Source organism: Rutilus rutilus (assembly GCF_951802725.1).
Source record: "Rutilus rutilus genome assembly, chromosome: 1".
Taxonomy (NCBI): Eukaryota; Metazoa; Chordata; class Actinopteri; order Cypriniformes; family Leuciscidae; genus Rutilus; species Rutilus rutilus.
In genome coordinates this window covers 37,796,676-37,812,039 of record NC_140209.1, presented here as the reverse complement: position 1 = coordinate 37,812,039, position 15,364 = coordinate 37,796,676, and the positions used below count along the sequence as shown (strand labels likewise).

At 39.4% G+C, this 15,364-nt stretch overlaps 1 protein-coding gene across 1 annotated transcript in view; it reads right to left on the bottom strand.

Annotated features, from left to right (window-relative positions):
• Nucleotides 1-15,364, bottom strand: part of plcd3a (phospholipase C, delta 3a) — a 32,651-nt gene that overhangs the window by 6,876 nt on the left and 10,411 nt on the right. Inside the window, exons 3-8 of the mRNA XM_084419640.1 lie at nt 8,302-8,530; nt 6,588-6,717; nt 6,251-6,476; nt 4,647-4,848; nt 1,153-1,297; nt 842-994 (exon numbers count right to left, since the gene is read on the bottom strand). Coding sequence (XP_084275766.1) covers nt 842-994; nt 1,153-1,297; nt 4,647-4,848; nt 6,251-6,476; nt 6,588-6,717; nt 8,302-8,530 — 1,085 coding nt within the window. The remainder of the gene's footprint in view (nt 1-841; nt 995-1,152; nt 1,298-4,646; nt 4,849-6,250; nt 6,477-6,587; nt 6,718-8,301; nt 8,531-15,364) is intronic.

The following is a 15,364-nucleotide window of genomic DNA, read 5'->3' as shown; positions in this document are numbered from 1 at the left end:
TGAGTCAGCTCAAACTGTAGCATCCGTCTTTTCACATGCAATAGAAAGTCACTTTGTGTGCATCTCACAACAGTTCCTATACGAGCGATCTATAGATTATCATGACAGAATATGCTAATTGAAGATAGTTAACTCCCATCAGCAACATAAATTCATCAACTAACCATTCAGAGACGTCCTGTTGCATTCTACGTGTTGTCACTTCTTCTTGAGTCTCTCCATCACTGTCTATCTCCGTTTAAACATAAAAGGCAGAACAGTTTCTGACATTTTCGTGTGTGTGTGTGTGTGAGGTAATCGGAGCTGCTAACACACATGAGCTCTTGAAGCTCCGCCCTCTGTGCCGGGAGCAGCAGCTCATTTGCACTTAAAGGGCCAGGCACAAAATGGTGTGTTTTTGCTTACCCTCAAAAAGTGACAACTTTAACATGCTATATAAAAATATCTGTAGGGTATTTTGAGCTAAAACTTCATATACACACTCTGGGGACATCAGAGACTTATTTTACATCTTGTGAAAAGGGCATTATACCACCCCTTTAATGGTAGTGTATGTAAATGCAAATGAGTGATAGCACATTATCGTTATGCAAAACGTGAGGTGTGAAATAGTTACATACAGTAATTATTGTTTATTAAAGAGAAATTCAGAGTATTGCTTACTCCACAGTACAGTGGACACTACTGTACATACTGCCCACATAAGTAATATGCAACACTAAACGCTTCAAACAGTAGACAGCTACACTGAGGTCACATGACCTAATTTCAACAAGGAATTGAATTCCATGAATTATTAATTATTAATTCAAGGAAGAGGAAAACTGGAAGTGTGTGTGACCTCAGGCGAGGGCAGCTGTTTGAGGGGAAGCTCGTTGAGTGGCTTTCTCAGGAGCTTTTTGCCCAGAATGGAGCTAAGGTGCTGCGCCATGACCGCCTGCTGCTCCACTGAGCAGTGATTCTCCAGGGACAAGATCAGAGGATATGGAGACGCCTGCGGAGAGAGAGAGACATTAGTGTTTAAGAGAAACAACTGTTTACACTAAGTGTGAACTATAAAAAAAAAAAAAAAAACATGCTACGCTAACCCATATTGTTGCATTATACAAAGATTTTCATTAAAGGCTGTTGTTGTGCTTCATGCGTCCGCACCTTGAAGGCGTACTGAGCGATGGTCTCGATGACTTCTTTAAAGAGCACTTTGGAGGTGAGCGTGTGTCCGTGGAAAATCACGGGCTCTCCTTTATCACCGTCCCAGCAGTCCAGCTCAACACAGCGACAGCCCTGATGCAAAGCTCTAAACACACGCACACAAGACCCATGAATTTAACAGCAAACAAAGAGTATGAACATTAAATGTCATCATCAGCGTTGTGTGCTGTTTCTCATAACCCTAGTGGTTCTGTAAGTTTTGTATAGCTGCCTCTAGTCTCAGCATTAGACGTCACGCCCACAGCTGAACAAAATGGGAAACACTTTGGGAGTTTTGAAGTTGTTATCTGATTTGTTGAATTCTACAGGATTTCAGGGAGACGTGTGTGTCGTGTTCTTTAACGCTCTGTCTGGTATAAGATGGTAAGTATGTGAAGTTGCAGTAAACTTGCACAACGATCTTTCTTGAATGAATAATTTATTATATGCTGTTATTGGTCTGTTATCGTAGAGACATTGGCTTTACATTTTCACACCCCTACACAACGCAGAACAAAACAAACTGTGATAGGTTGCTTTGCACGTTGGTCTGCAATGAAGTCCAGACCTTCTGCCATCAGTCTGAAGGTCTGGCTACGCGAGACTAAGCTTCCTCTGGTGATCAAATATTTCATTCTGAACAAAATGCGAGCCTTGCAGAATTGGATTACCTGTCAATCTGGTGTATAAGAAATGATTCATATTCAAACTTTTGCAATTTATTCTTTTGATTAATTATGTCTTTTAATTATTCCTTTGTATGAATCTGGCTAATCCCTTATTTATGAATTCTAGTCATTGATAGCTATGTATTCATTTAATCATTATTAATTGTATATTCCTTATGTTGCATTAATAGTCTTTTACATGTTGTTGGTTTCTTTAATCATTTGTATATTTTCTACTATATGCTGTAATATGTTTTGATTATTTCCAAATGTAAGATCTTTGGTGTCTCTTCTGTGCTGTAAGATCGAGTGGGTGTGTTTTCCATCAAAACTGATTACATGATGTACCTTTGTATCAAAATATGTCTGTTTCCATCTCTGCAAACATAGAGATAATGCAAGATCTGCGGCATTCTCTTAAAGGAGTCAAAAACACAATGTGTTTCTATTTTCGTCTATCTTTGCAACCGTAGCATTTGATCACCAACTATGACATAATGGATAAGTCTGTTTGACCTTTCCTTATCAGACCAAAACTCAAGTTTAGGAGGATGTAAGTTTCCTGCATATATATTCTTTGCTCTTATTTTGTTCTTCACTTTTTTCTTCTGCTTCTTCTCTTCTTCCTCCCCCACTCGTATTCTGCAAATATCTTACTTCTGTTGGGTACTTCTTTCTCTATATTCTCATCTTCACAATCTTTATCTGTTAGATATACTTGAATACTTGAGAATGTATTATAAACTACAGAATAAGATAACATGTAACATGTATACTCTGTTTTGGTTTAGTTTCATTGTGTTTTGGTTCTGTTTTCCCTGTTCCTGTTTGCCTGTGTACCCCACCCTGTCATTTGACCTAGTTTCCTAGTGTGTGCCAGTTTGTTCCCTTGGTTAATTATTCCATTCACCGGTTGTTTAATTAACTAGCTAATTTAGGGTATGTTTACATGACAACGATATGCTTAAAACAGAGAAGTTTTTCCATCGTCAAAACGATCCCCATTGACACGGATCCGCGAAAATGACTAAAAACCCTGTATTCTGCTGCTACACCATTAGATGGCGATGAAACACTATAAGCTGAACACGTAATACGCATGTGCATGACGTCATCAGATAATGTCTAATAAGGCGAGAAGTTTCACTCTCACTACACTTCCGGTTTCTGAAATGGTTGCAGTTCCACTTTGATTCCATATGAGGGCGCTCACAGGACGAGTGCAGAATGAATGGGAGTCTATGGCAGTACACCCATCAAAATCCACTTTTCTCAGGATATAATTTTTTGTCTAGTAATTTGAACATTGTATTCAAAAGGAAATGCAAAGAAATTACACATTGCTGGGTGTTAGATTTTTGAGAGTCACTTATTTGCTTTAAAAAGTCTTTTAAAGTGTCAATGACGTCATACACATCGTACGACCAGAGATACTGCTTTACGGCAATCCTTCAGTCACTCTGGTGCTTTCGCGCTCTGCACTTTCTTTTCTCTCCAGGCATCGACAACACAGCTGACACAGGTAAATACATGTGCTAGACAAGTTTTTGTTTTGTTTGTTTCTGGTCCCGCTTCGGATGCCACGATGCCATCAAGCGGTATCTCTGGTCGTAATCAGTCCTTCACTGACCAATCAGCATTCATTAGCAGAATGCTAGCGCGTTATGGGCAACAACAACTCAACCTGTAAGAAATCGAAAGGACATAAGTACTCGTTCATTCAACTTTCGACCTATAACCCATGTTGAACTTGCAAAACCTACTATCGAATCTGAGATTTCTCAACGGCAATCGGGTGAAAGAGACAAATTTAGCCGTCTAGCCCCATAGACTCCCATTCAATCTGCACTCATGGGCGATCGCCCCCAGTGGAACTCTGGTGGAACTACAACCAAAATTCAGTACAATAGGACTTAATAGGGAGTGGGCAGGCTCTCCGTAGACGGGCTCTGACGTCATCGTCTTCAGAGATTCGTGTTTTTGCTGTTTACACGGAGACCGTTTTAAAAACTTGCACTTTGAAACCTGTTCTCAGGCACCCAAAACGACAGTGAAGACATTTACAATGTTACAAAATATATTTTAAATGCTGTTCTTTTGAATCCTGAAAAAGTGTTTCACAGTTTCTACAAACATATTAAGCAGCACAACTGTTTTCAGCATTGATAATTATAAGAAATGTTTCTGAAATTAGCATATCAGAATGATTTCTGAAGGATCGCTGAAGACAGGAGATATGATGCTGAAAATTCAGCTTTGACATCACAGGAATAGATGACATAAATAGACAAAAAAATAAATATATTAAAATAATTATTTTAAATTGTAATAGTATTTTACAATATTACTGTTTGTATGTTTGATTAAATAAATGCAGCCTTGGTGAACATAAGAGACTTTTGAATGGTGATGTCGACGGTGCGTCTCCCTTCCAAGCAATTTACTAGCGTTGCCATAGGAACGATTCAGCTTTTGCCACCCGGAAGAACGTCTATTACTGTTGTGACGTCATGGTGAATTGTCGTATAGTTTTTCCTTTTACTGGGACCTTGGGCATAATTTTTCTTTTAATCAGTTTACAAACGTAAAATGCTTGTCTATTCTATTCAATTTCTCTCAGGCAGTGTAATAGAACACAACACAAATGGTTAGAAAATATGCTGTAATGCAGACACAAGTAATCATTGCAATTTTACAGAACGAAGTATAAGTGTGTTTTCTTTCTATCTGCTGTATCTTCGAGGTGCTAGAGGCAGATGATAAGGTGTGGGTGGGTGGATGTTGTACCTGATATAAGGCTCAGTGCTGCTGGCGCTGGTCACCTGGTCTTTGGTCAGGTATGTATTATGAGAGGAAGAGATGTAGTAGTGAGCCAGTGGTCTGCTCATGTCCTGATACACGTGAGCGTGATCCGGGTTAAACACATCGTTCTCGTTCGAGAGCATGTACATGGTGAAACCGTTCAGGGTCATTAATAGATTCTTCTGGGCTGTGGGTCAGAAAGAAAATGTATTGGTCAAAAGCTAAAATTTAAACACAAGCTTCAATAGAGCTGGCTGAGGAAGTGTTTAATACATGCTTTTTATCATATTTAGTTTTACTAGCATGTTATCCTCAATTCTAGTAAGAGCAATCAGGAAAAGAGCAATTATTGTTTGTAACAATAGCACAACCAATGACGCACTACTGAGCTATGTGCTCACACTACTTCGTGGAAGTGGACAGGCAAGGTTTTTCAGTATTTCAGGCGTGCTTTTCGCTCCAGTTCTCAACAGGTATAGCACACACAATGACAAAATAAAGCTGTTTTGAACAGATTTGAATTGGCCTTTCATTTCTATTGACAATAGAGTGCAATAGACAGGAAATAATGGGAGAAAAGCAAAAGAAATGTGAGCTAGATTTGAACTGATGTTGCCTACATGAGCACCATGTGGGTAGCCTGTTAAGCCACATTTCTACCGCAGGAACTAGGAACTTTGGGGTTAGTTCCGGGTAAAAATTTCCCCTTTAGAAAGTTCCTGCTTGCGAGGTAGTACTTTTTCAATGTTCAGGAACTTTTGGGGGAGGGACTTGGTTGATGATGCTGATTGGTTGACTCCACGCAGCATTTCATTTCAACCACCATTTCTAAAAAATATGTTGCAGTGCGCGCAGTCCTACGTCACCTGACTAATTTGCCTAATCTTCAAGGTACTTTAGACCGCGGTGGAAACGCAGACAGCAACGGGTCTGGGGGGAAAAAAGTTCCTGGGACAAATTGTTCTGGCTAATTTTGGTGGAAACACGGCATCTCATTTCTCATATCACAGTAGTACAGTACAAAAACATTGATGTAATATTATTTATAAAATTATATATATATTGTGCTTAACAAATTTATTAGGCCTCCTGTCATAATGAAGTCTCTGTTGTTATTGACTTCCAAATAGTTTGTAGTTGTTCCCAAAAAATTGCTTTTGATTAAACTTTTGTGAGATCTATCTTTGAATACACTAAATCTCAAATTTGCTCAATAGGATTCAAGACCGGAGTTTGACTTGGCCAACTATGAATAAAGAGATTACAATCTGGTGGATTAACCGTAACAGAAAAAGGGATTTTGGTAATCACCAATACTGTTAGTTTACGGCAGCTGTGGCACAAACCTTACATTGGGTGGTGGTCTAATACATTTGTTAAGCACTGTTTATGTATATATATATATACAAAAATATACTTTTTGCTAAGAGCTCTCATGGCCGTAATGAATAAACTGAAAACTTCATTGTACAAAAGTCTTGACTGAGTTAAAAGATTAATATGAAGCTTTCCAGCTTAATATATAAACCCAGTGTGCCCATAAACATGCCTTCAATAACAAATAATGTATGGTTCCAATGGCTGTGTACCCCAGTTGTTGAGTTCATAGGTTTGGATGAGACTCTTCGCATGGACCAGCGATGGGTCCTCGCCCTGGTCTCCAAGAAAATCCCGCAGCTCCCAGGTGGTGAGCACACATCCGTTACTGGAATAATGCCTGAACACCGCGTCCAGCTCCGGCCTGCGCATCAGCTCACGACAGAACTCCTCAATCTCCACATGATCCAGCCGCCCGTCACAGGAACGATCACACTTCTACAGACGAGAGGGGGAACAAAAGAGAAAGATTGCTCAAGGCTTCATTTACTTTAAACAAGTTTTTTTTTACAACAACTCCTGCCACTTATATCGATCTTTCGCACAAACCTTAAAGAGGGTGCGAGCATACTGTTCGTTCAGATCAATGTTGATCAGCTGTAGCAGATGTTTCACCTCGTCGTAGCTCATCTTCCCATCCTGGTTCTGATCTGCACGTCTCAGATAGCCTCGAATCCAAGTATGCACAGTTAGGGAAAACTAAAGCCACAACATGCATACACAACATGATGCCAGCCATACAGTACGAAACTATAAACAATCTCTCTGCAACCCAACCTAAGCCAAAAGGAACTTACTTAGTTTGTAATTAAATAAAAAAGAATATAATGCTATAAACAGAAAATATAAAGTGTATTAATACATTATAAATATGTAAAAATATATCAAATTAATTTATAATGAAAATATATTTTAACACATTCCTTGCATATGCACTGTAACTCTTTTAACTGTGAGTTAAAAGCGTGATGAGAAAATAACAAAAAGGGTTTTGGTTGTAAAATTTTACAGTATCATGTCAGATCAAATTTTAGACTGATTTATATTTCAGCCAATTTAATTGCCTTGGATTCATTTTTGCAGAATTGTAAAAATCAAATAGTTTGTAAACCGGTTTCTCAAACACTTCCCACTCTTCAACTGTGTCAGGCTAGTTAGGCTCAAACAAACATCCAAAGTTGCGAATTTAACTTATAACTAACAAAATTAATAAAACATTTGCGAATAAAGCACTGTTTCCATCCCATGTTTTCAAGAGAACAAAATATTACTTCCTGGCAAACTGGCGCAAAATATCTGTACCTAATAAAAATGGAAGTTACTGTAATCGGGGAAGCCACTGAGGGTCTTTTTTCCACCCCTGTCATGTTCTCTTTTGTTCAGATGCTGGTGTTTGGGAACGCAATCATGTGAGACACTTCTGGGAGAGAATTAGACCAAATCATTCTGAAGACATACTTTGATTCAGGCATTTCAGAATGACCAAACCAAGATTTGAGATGCTGTGCAATGAAATTGGTCGGCTGGTTTATCCAGTTATCCAATCACATCCACGGCTGAGGCAAAGTCACATGCGTTTTTTGTTGTGCATCGAGGTAATGCTTGATTGTTTCGGTAAATGTTTTTACATCGTAGTTTACAGCCCACGTATGACTTTTTTATGACAATTTTTTATGCACATTTTTAGATTAAATGCACATCTTGGCATTTCCATCCAGCAGCTTTTTATACAATATCCCAAAAAGCGCATAAAAATAGGTGGATGGAAGCATAGCTAATGTTTTAACTCAGGAAATCAACATATGCCTGAGATAAATAAAAGTATTTAAACTTAAATTGACACACTTTAGCTCTAAAATCAAAATTAGAAGCTGCATGTAGTCGCAAATTAACATTGCACCTGAAACTAAAATATATTAAAGAAAAAGATAATAAAGAGCATTCAGGTGAAAAAAAGAAAAGATAATAGAGTGAAAACCACATTGGGGGAAAGAGAAACAGGACAAAGGTATTTCAGATGAGAAGAGATAGCATGTGGTTCATGTGTGCGTGTAGAAATCTGTTCTACATCTGGTCTATATATAGTCAGCTCTCTCACCGAGTAATGGAGAGTGTGTTTACGTGTGCATTTATTGCCAAATGGTGGCCAAGGAAACTTAACCTAAGCCTTCTGTTTAAATACTATAATTAAATGTGTATTAAATGCTGTACATGGCACTAATGTGCTAGAGGTTTCACCCTGCAGGTATGGCTTTAAGGATATTGGTCCAGCTTTTCTTTCTGACTCATGTTGGAGACTCGGTCTTTGAGTGTGCGGATGCCTCGGACCCAGCACTCCGCTACCTCCTGTGTGGGGCAGCACAGATCCAGGCTTTTCCTTCCTCCACGGAAGACCACAGTGAAGCAGTTGGTCTCTGGAACCAGACCTGCCATCCGTCGCAGACACTCCGACTGACAGCCCTCCCGCACACACTCCACCTCCGACACAGAGACTGACAGAGAGAAAACAAATGAGTGCTTAGTCCATTACTTCTGATATTCATTTACATAATATGTTACTTAAAGGTGAAGTGTGTAATTTATGCGCCACTAGTGGCACCAAATAGAACTGCATAAAGAAATGAATCAAACAAGTTTCAAACATCGATCTTCAGGGCCCTATCTTGCACCCAGCGCAAGTGACTTTGTACACCGACGCATGTATCATTCCTATTTTGCACCCGACGCACAGCTGACTTTTCCCTCCACAGACGCACGTCGGTAAATTAGGGAATGAACTTGCGCTCCCGGGGGCGGTTCAGCGAAAAGAGGAGGCGTGTTCCGGCGCAAATGTTCCCTGGTGCTATTTTGCAGTTTCAGAAAACAATTCCGCCACAGACCAGGAAAAACCTAGTCTAAAGTCAGTGGTGCGTTTTCAGTGGCGCGTTCAGATGCTATTTTAAGGGCGCATACTTGGCCATGATGTAGCGTGTGCACAACGCGCAGACACTTTGCTTCTCTCATCTACACAGACACAGGCAGCAGTTCCCATTTTTGCAAACCATATATAATTACAAGGAAAAATATTACCACACAAGGGAAATCATTGTGGTGTCCATGAAGATGTGAAATAATTAGGCATAAATCTAGCTTACACATTTACCCAAATTATTATACGCCTGTTTAACCGAAGCTAATTTGGGTGGGTTTCTCCCCAATGGGTTTCTCCCCAATGCCCAATGTTTACGGCCCTGACGAGAGCGTCGGTCTCCTCGGCTGTGAACCGCTCCTGGCGTGCGCCTGGCAAATTCACCGTTATAATAGCAATCCACCATGGAACAAGCGTGCCTGCTTTTAAAGGGAATGTGAGATGGCGCTCTGATTGGCTTATTTCACGTTACGCCCAAACCACACATATGAGAAATGTAGCTACTTCAGACCAACCCATTTTAGAATTGCATCGAGATCTGCCCAAAAAGTTACTTGCGTTTCGCGTTTGATACTTGCGTTTCAGATTGTTAAAATAGGGCCCATAATGTCATTCTGTCAGGCCCAGTCAGGCGACTCAAACAAACAGAACTAAAATTCTGTTTTGGTGTTACTAGTGGTGCAGAAATGAAACAAACGAAAGGAAGTCTTAGTTGTGTCAATCAAAAGAACATTAATTTAAGCAAAATTTTAATTAAACACAATGAATCCAAGTCTCAGATGTTTCATTCAAGTGAAAGGCTGTCTAACTCTATTAGTTATTAGAAACCATAAACAGTTTGGGAAATAATAAACAAGCAACCGGAACACTTACAGCTAAAAAAAAAAAAAAAAAAAAAAAAAAAAATTCATTATTGTCCATGCAAGAAGGAGGTCTAAATAAAAGATGTCATCACAGTGTGTGAAGCTGGACATGAGGATTAATATGGCTCTTGTAAAACATGACCTGTGCAACATAGCGCCAAAAAATGTTCACGATGTGCCCTCATTACTCCTAAAACACACACGCACGCACACACACACACGCGCGCGCGCACAGACGCACACACACACACACACACACACACACACACACACACACACACACACACGCACGCACAGACGCACGCACACACACACACACACACACACACACACTCACACATTACATAGACACAGTCTAATACTGTTCAAGTGTCCATATCAAGTCAGCTATAATGAGGAATCATAATCTAGCACAGCACAGAACAGTGGTTGCAACAATAACATATTTGATATGTGGAAACTCCTACACTGCAAATAAACAAAGAGACACAAGGGAAGACATACACAAGCTAATTTTAAATGGCAAAGACTCTCTGCCCACTTCCAACAGCCATCTGACAATCACGCATTCATGATTCTTGTGTATGTCTGAAGAAGGGTGTTAATTTTAACAGCGCGTGCGCTGAGACACGTGCAGTGATTGGCCGTTTACTATGCCACTGGCATTCCTCACTAATGCCCGCTGCATAGATCTACGGGAGGATAAACTCTCCGGGGATCCGGCCCTGCATCCGACGCCCAATGCCTAACAGCACGATGACACCTGGACAGACTCATCTCCTACACACACGGGAATCATTTTGCCCAGCCTATTTGACACATATGCCATAACCATGTGTCTTCTATCTTTATCTACCCTAATAAATAGCCAAAATAACAGAGGAATGAAGTGGTGCATGATGTAACGCCACGAGTTGTGAGGGGCATGCTGGGATAGGACAGGAGCAGCTGAGCCTGCATTCCTGAACCCAGTGTGACGCAGCACAAGACAGAAACAGAAAGAGAGGCCGTCTCGTCTCTTCTACTGCTGCACTCTGAGTTGAGCAGTACAGTCAAATAAGTGTTATCAAGTGAGCTTCATTTTATACACAACCACTCAAAAGTTTGTCTATAAGCCTCTTATGCTCACCACGGCTGCATTTATTTGATCAAAAATACAGTAAAAACAGCAATATTGTAACGATCACCAGCTGAAGTGCCTCTGAGAGTCCAGAGGGCACTCCACACCAGACTGATCACTTCACAAAACTACAATCATACCTGGGACTGATTGCGCACTCACCTGCATCTCATTCAGACACTCCATATAAACCACACTCAAACAGAAGATCACTGCGAAGTATTGCATTGCCACGGCCTGTAATTTCTGAGCGTTTACCCTATCCTACTGATCTAGTTGCCGACCTCGGAATGTTATCTCACTTCTGCCTGCTTGCTGCCTGTCTTGACTTGGATTGCCTTTGGATTATTGTCTCTTGCTGCCTGCCCCGATCTTCTGCCTGTTACCTGACTACTCTCTCTGTGTTGATCTCTGATTTCCCTGTTTGCTGTTCTCTGACCCCTGCCTGTTGGACGTTCCTTCATTAAAAGCTGCAATTGGATCCTACTGAGTCTTCCAATTCGTAACAAATATTGTGAAACATTATTACAGTTGAAAATAGCTGTTTTCTATTTTAATATATTTTAATTTATTCCAGTGACGGCGAAGCTGAATTTTCAGCATCATTCCTCCAGTCTTCAGTGTCACATGATCCTTCAGAAATCATTCTAATATGATGATTTGCTGCTCAAGAAAAGTTTCTTATTATTATCAATGTTGAAAACAGCTGCTGCTTAATATTGTTGTGGAAACCGTGATGCATTTGTTTTCAGGATTTTCAATGAATGTAAAGTTCAAAAGAACAGCATTTATTTTAAATAGAAATCTTTTGTAACAATAGCTTTATTGTACTGTACAGTATTAAACAGCATTTGAACAGATATATTAAGTCTTTTATTTTTCAAATAACTACAAAAAATGTCAAATGCTTTCACAAGTTTACCCATCTATACTTATACACATTATGTTGCTTACTAGTCTATCCTTTTATGCTGAATAGCGATGTACTACCATGTGATCAAATATAGTAAATGTACATGATAAATATACATTTTTCCCCAAATGTTGTCCCAACTAGTCTAACAAAGAGTCCACTGAACATTTCATATTGAACAATGTTACTGATTTGCCAAGAGTGAAACAAGTATAGTAATACTGTGTACTGTAACGTATATTGTTGTTTCCAAATATACTTCCAAATGAATTATGTTCGGACTTTTAATGTTGCCTGAGGTGAGTCAAGATGCTTTTATGTTTACACTACAAACGCAGCACACCTGAAGGAGTCAAAAGAAACAAGAAAGCACAAATCTGTTCCAATTAAAATAAAAACACCAATTATTACATAATTATATTACATAATCAGCAATGAACTATTAACCAAAATAACAAAACATCTAAAATGAGTTACAAATGGACATCTGTGCTTACTAACACTACACCCTGTGATTGTGTGTGTGTGTGTGTGTGTGTGTGTGTGTGTGTGTGTGTGTGTGTGTGTGTGTGTGTGTGTGTGTGTGTCAGAGAGCACAAATTATTAATCATAGAGAGTCACATGATTAGTCACAGGTTCACTTTTATCCACAAGGTTTCAGAAGTCATCAGAAAGACTCATAAATCCTCTTGAGAGCAGAGATTATTCATAAACATAATGACCTGGGCTTTATAGTATTGTATTGCTAGATGTGCATATGGAAACTTATATACAGACAGATATCTCATAGCCATGTTTTCAGCAAACACGAAGAGAGATCACAAAATTACAGATTTTAAGGGTGATGACAGCTGAGGTAATCGCAGATATTTCAGAGGGCTGCCTAAATAGGGTCCATCAACACCTGTGGTCTAATAACGTTCCCATACTCCAGAGAAGTGTCATGAATGGGATTATAGCAGGAAGTCAGATTCTCTTCACTCTCACAGCAGATTATCATTTCATTTGAAGAGCATAAGTGCGATTAAAAACAGATTAACAATCATCTGAACAACTAGAGATTAGGGATGATAGAGCATCCCATAATGTCTCGTCACCGATGAATATGTGATACGTTTCCATTATAGCAAAGGTTAAATTTGTGTGATTAAAAAAGATTAACAATCACCTGAAAAGCAAGGTGAAAGTAACCGATTGGGATAATTCATTGGGCCATGTCCCATAACATCTCTATTCAAGGTAAAAGCACCAAATCTGCTGGTCTGAAATCATCTAACCAGAAAACCGGGAACGTTCTCAGAAGTTCTGGCTAATGTTCTCTCAAAGTTAGGAACATTTTTCAGTAATGTTGATAGAACGTTTGTTCAGAGTTTTCAAAACGCTAGAACAAAAACAGTATTTATACATCATTTATAAGACGTTTTTCTTTTTCTGAAACATTTTAGTTGAAAGATGGTCTAATGTTTAAAATGTTCAAAATATTCAGAGAACATTAAAAATGAAGGTTCCCAACATTTGCATTACCAAAAAAATATATATATTTCCAGCATTTAAAGGGAGCTTTAGAAAGTAATTACAGTTCATAACCTGAAATATTTCCAGTTTAATTTCCTTGTAGAACAAATAAAACAAGGAAATTAAACTGAAAAGAAGCTGAAGCCATATCTGCTGTATATATAGACACAAACACACACCTGCACACATGCATTAATGAGTATATGCACACACAACTTTATGGGTTTTCTGTTTGCTGTTGCACTGCTTGGAAAGTCCCGTCCCTCAACAAAAGCAATATATCACACAGAGCAAGTATGGTCAAATATGAATCAGTTTTACAATGGGGAAAAAAAGAATAATACTGGATCCCCAACATAAAGTTCAAGGACATATTCATATACTGATTTATTCATCCGAAAACAACAATTCTGGCATTATTTAATCATTATAAACTGATTAAAAAAAAATTCAGTCAAAATAAAACAAATATACTGACCTCTAATGCTACTTTTATGATGCACTTGTCTACCAAAAAGAGTAATGTCTTTGAATTTCTTTTTTTGTCTTTTTATCTTGAACATCTGTGATTAATTTGTTTAATCAGCATATCATGCAACTGACAGCCCTAATGATAACATCAACTATAAATGGTTCAAAAACAACAAAAGTCCGTCCATGTTCACGTCTCATAAAATTACAAGACATACAGTATTATGATTGCACCTGTATTGACACATCATTGTACAACCTTTCTGCATTCTTTATGTATCTAGCGCAGCCTTTGTTACGTCATTTGAAAATCTCTACCTCGATTGACCTGTGATTAATTGGGTCACTGCTACAGTTCCTTACACTAAGCCAAATCCATCCGTCCAGTTTAAAAAAAGTGGCATACATTTTCTAAAAATGTTACGTCATAAGATTTAATGCCTGCTGTGTCTTTTGGGACGAGGTTAACAATAGGTATACAAAGAGAGCAGAGCAAACAAAACATTAATAATAACTTAAAGCCAAGTATGAGGTCAGAGTGAGAGGAGACAGAAGAAAACTAGTTAAAATAGCCTGTTTGTTTTCTCGATATTATTATTCCTCTAGGGTGTGACTATGACTATTTCCAAAATCCTTGAAAAAACAGTTGCTATTCAAATCCATTCTCACCTCTCTCATAACAATCTCTATGAACAGTTCCAGTCCGGTTTCCGCCCACTCCACAGCACTGAAACAGCACTTATAAAACTCACCAACGACCTCCTCATGGCAGCTGACTCTGGACTACTCACCATCCTAATCCTCCTTGATCTGAGTGCGGCCTTTGACACCATCTGTCACGCCACCCTCCTCAATAGACTGTCATCCATTGGTATTACCCACACTCCACTAAACTGGCTCACATCCTACCTCACTGGCCGCACTCAGTTCGTTCAGCTTAAGTCATTCAAATCCATTTCCTCCCCCGTCACTACAGGTGTGCCCCAGGGCTCTGTCCTGGGGCCCCTTCTCTTTATCATCTACCTTCTTCCCCTTGGCAATATTCTCCGTAAACTCAATGTTACTTTCCACTGCTACGCGGATGACATCCAGCTCTACCTCACCACAAAGCCCTCAGTCACTCTCCCACCCACTACCCTCACCGATTGCATTGCTGAAATAAAATCCTGGTTTACCCTCAACTTCCTTAAACTTAACAGTGATAAAACTGAGGTTCTCCTCATTGGCACCAAATCCACATTATCCAAAACCAACAGTTTTTCCATCACAACTGATAACTCCTCCGTCTCACCTTCCCCTCAGGTTAAGAGTCTGGGTGTCATCCTGGATAGCACACTATCATTTCAATCACACATCAATAACATCACCCGGTCAGCCTACTTCCATTTACGTAACATTAATCGTCTTCGCCCCTCCCTTACCCCCCACTCTGCTGCCATTCTTGTCCACAGCCTTGTCACCTCACGTCTAGACTATTGTAATTCACTTCTCTTGGGCCTCCCTCACAAATCCCTCCGTAAACTTCAATTAGTCCAG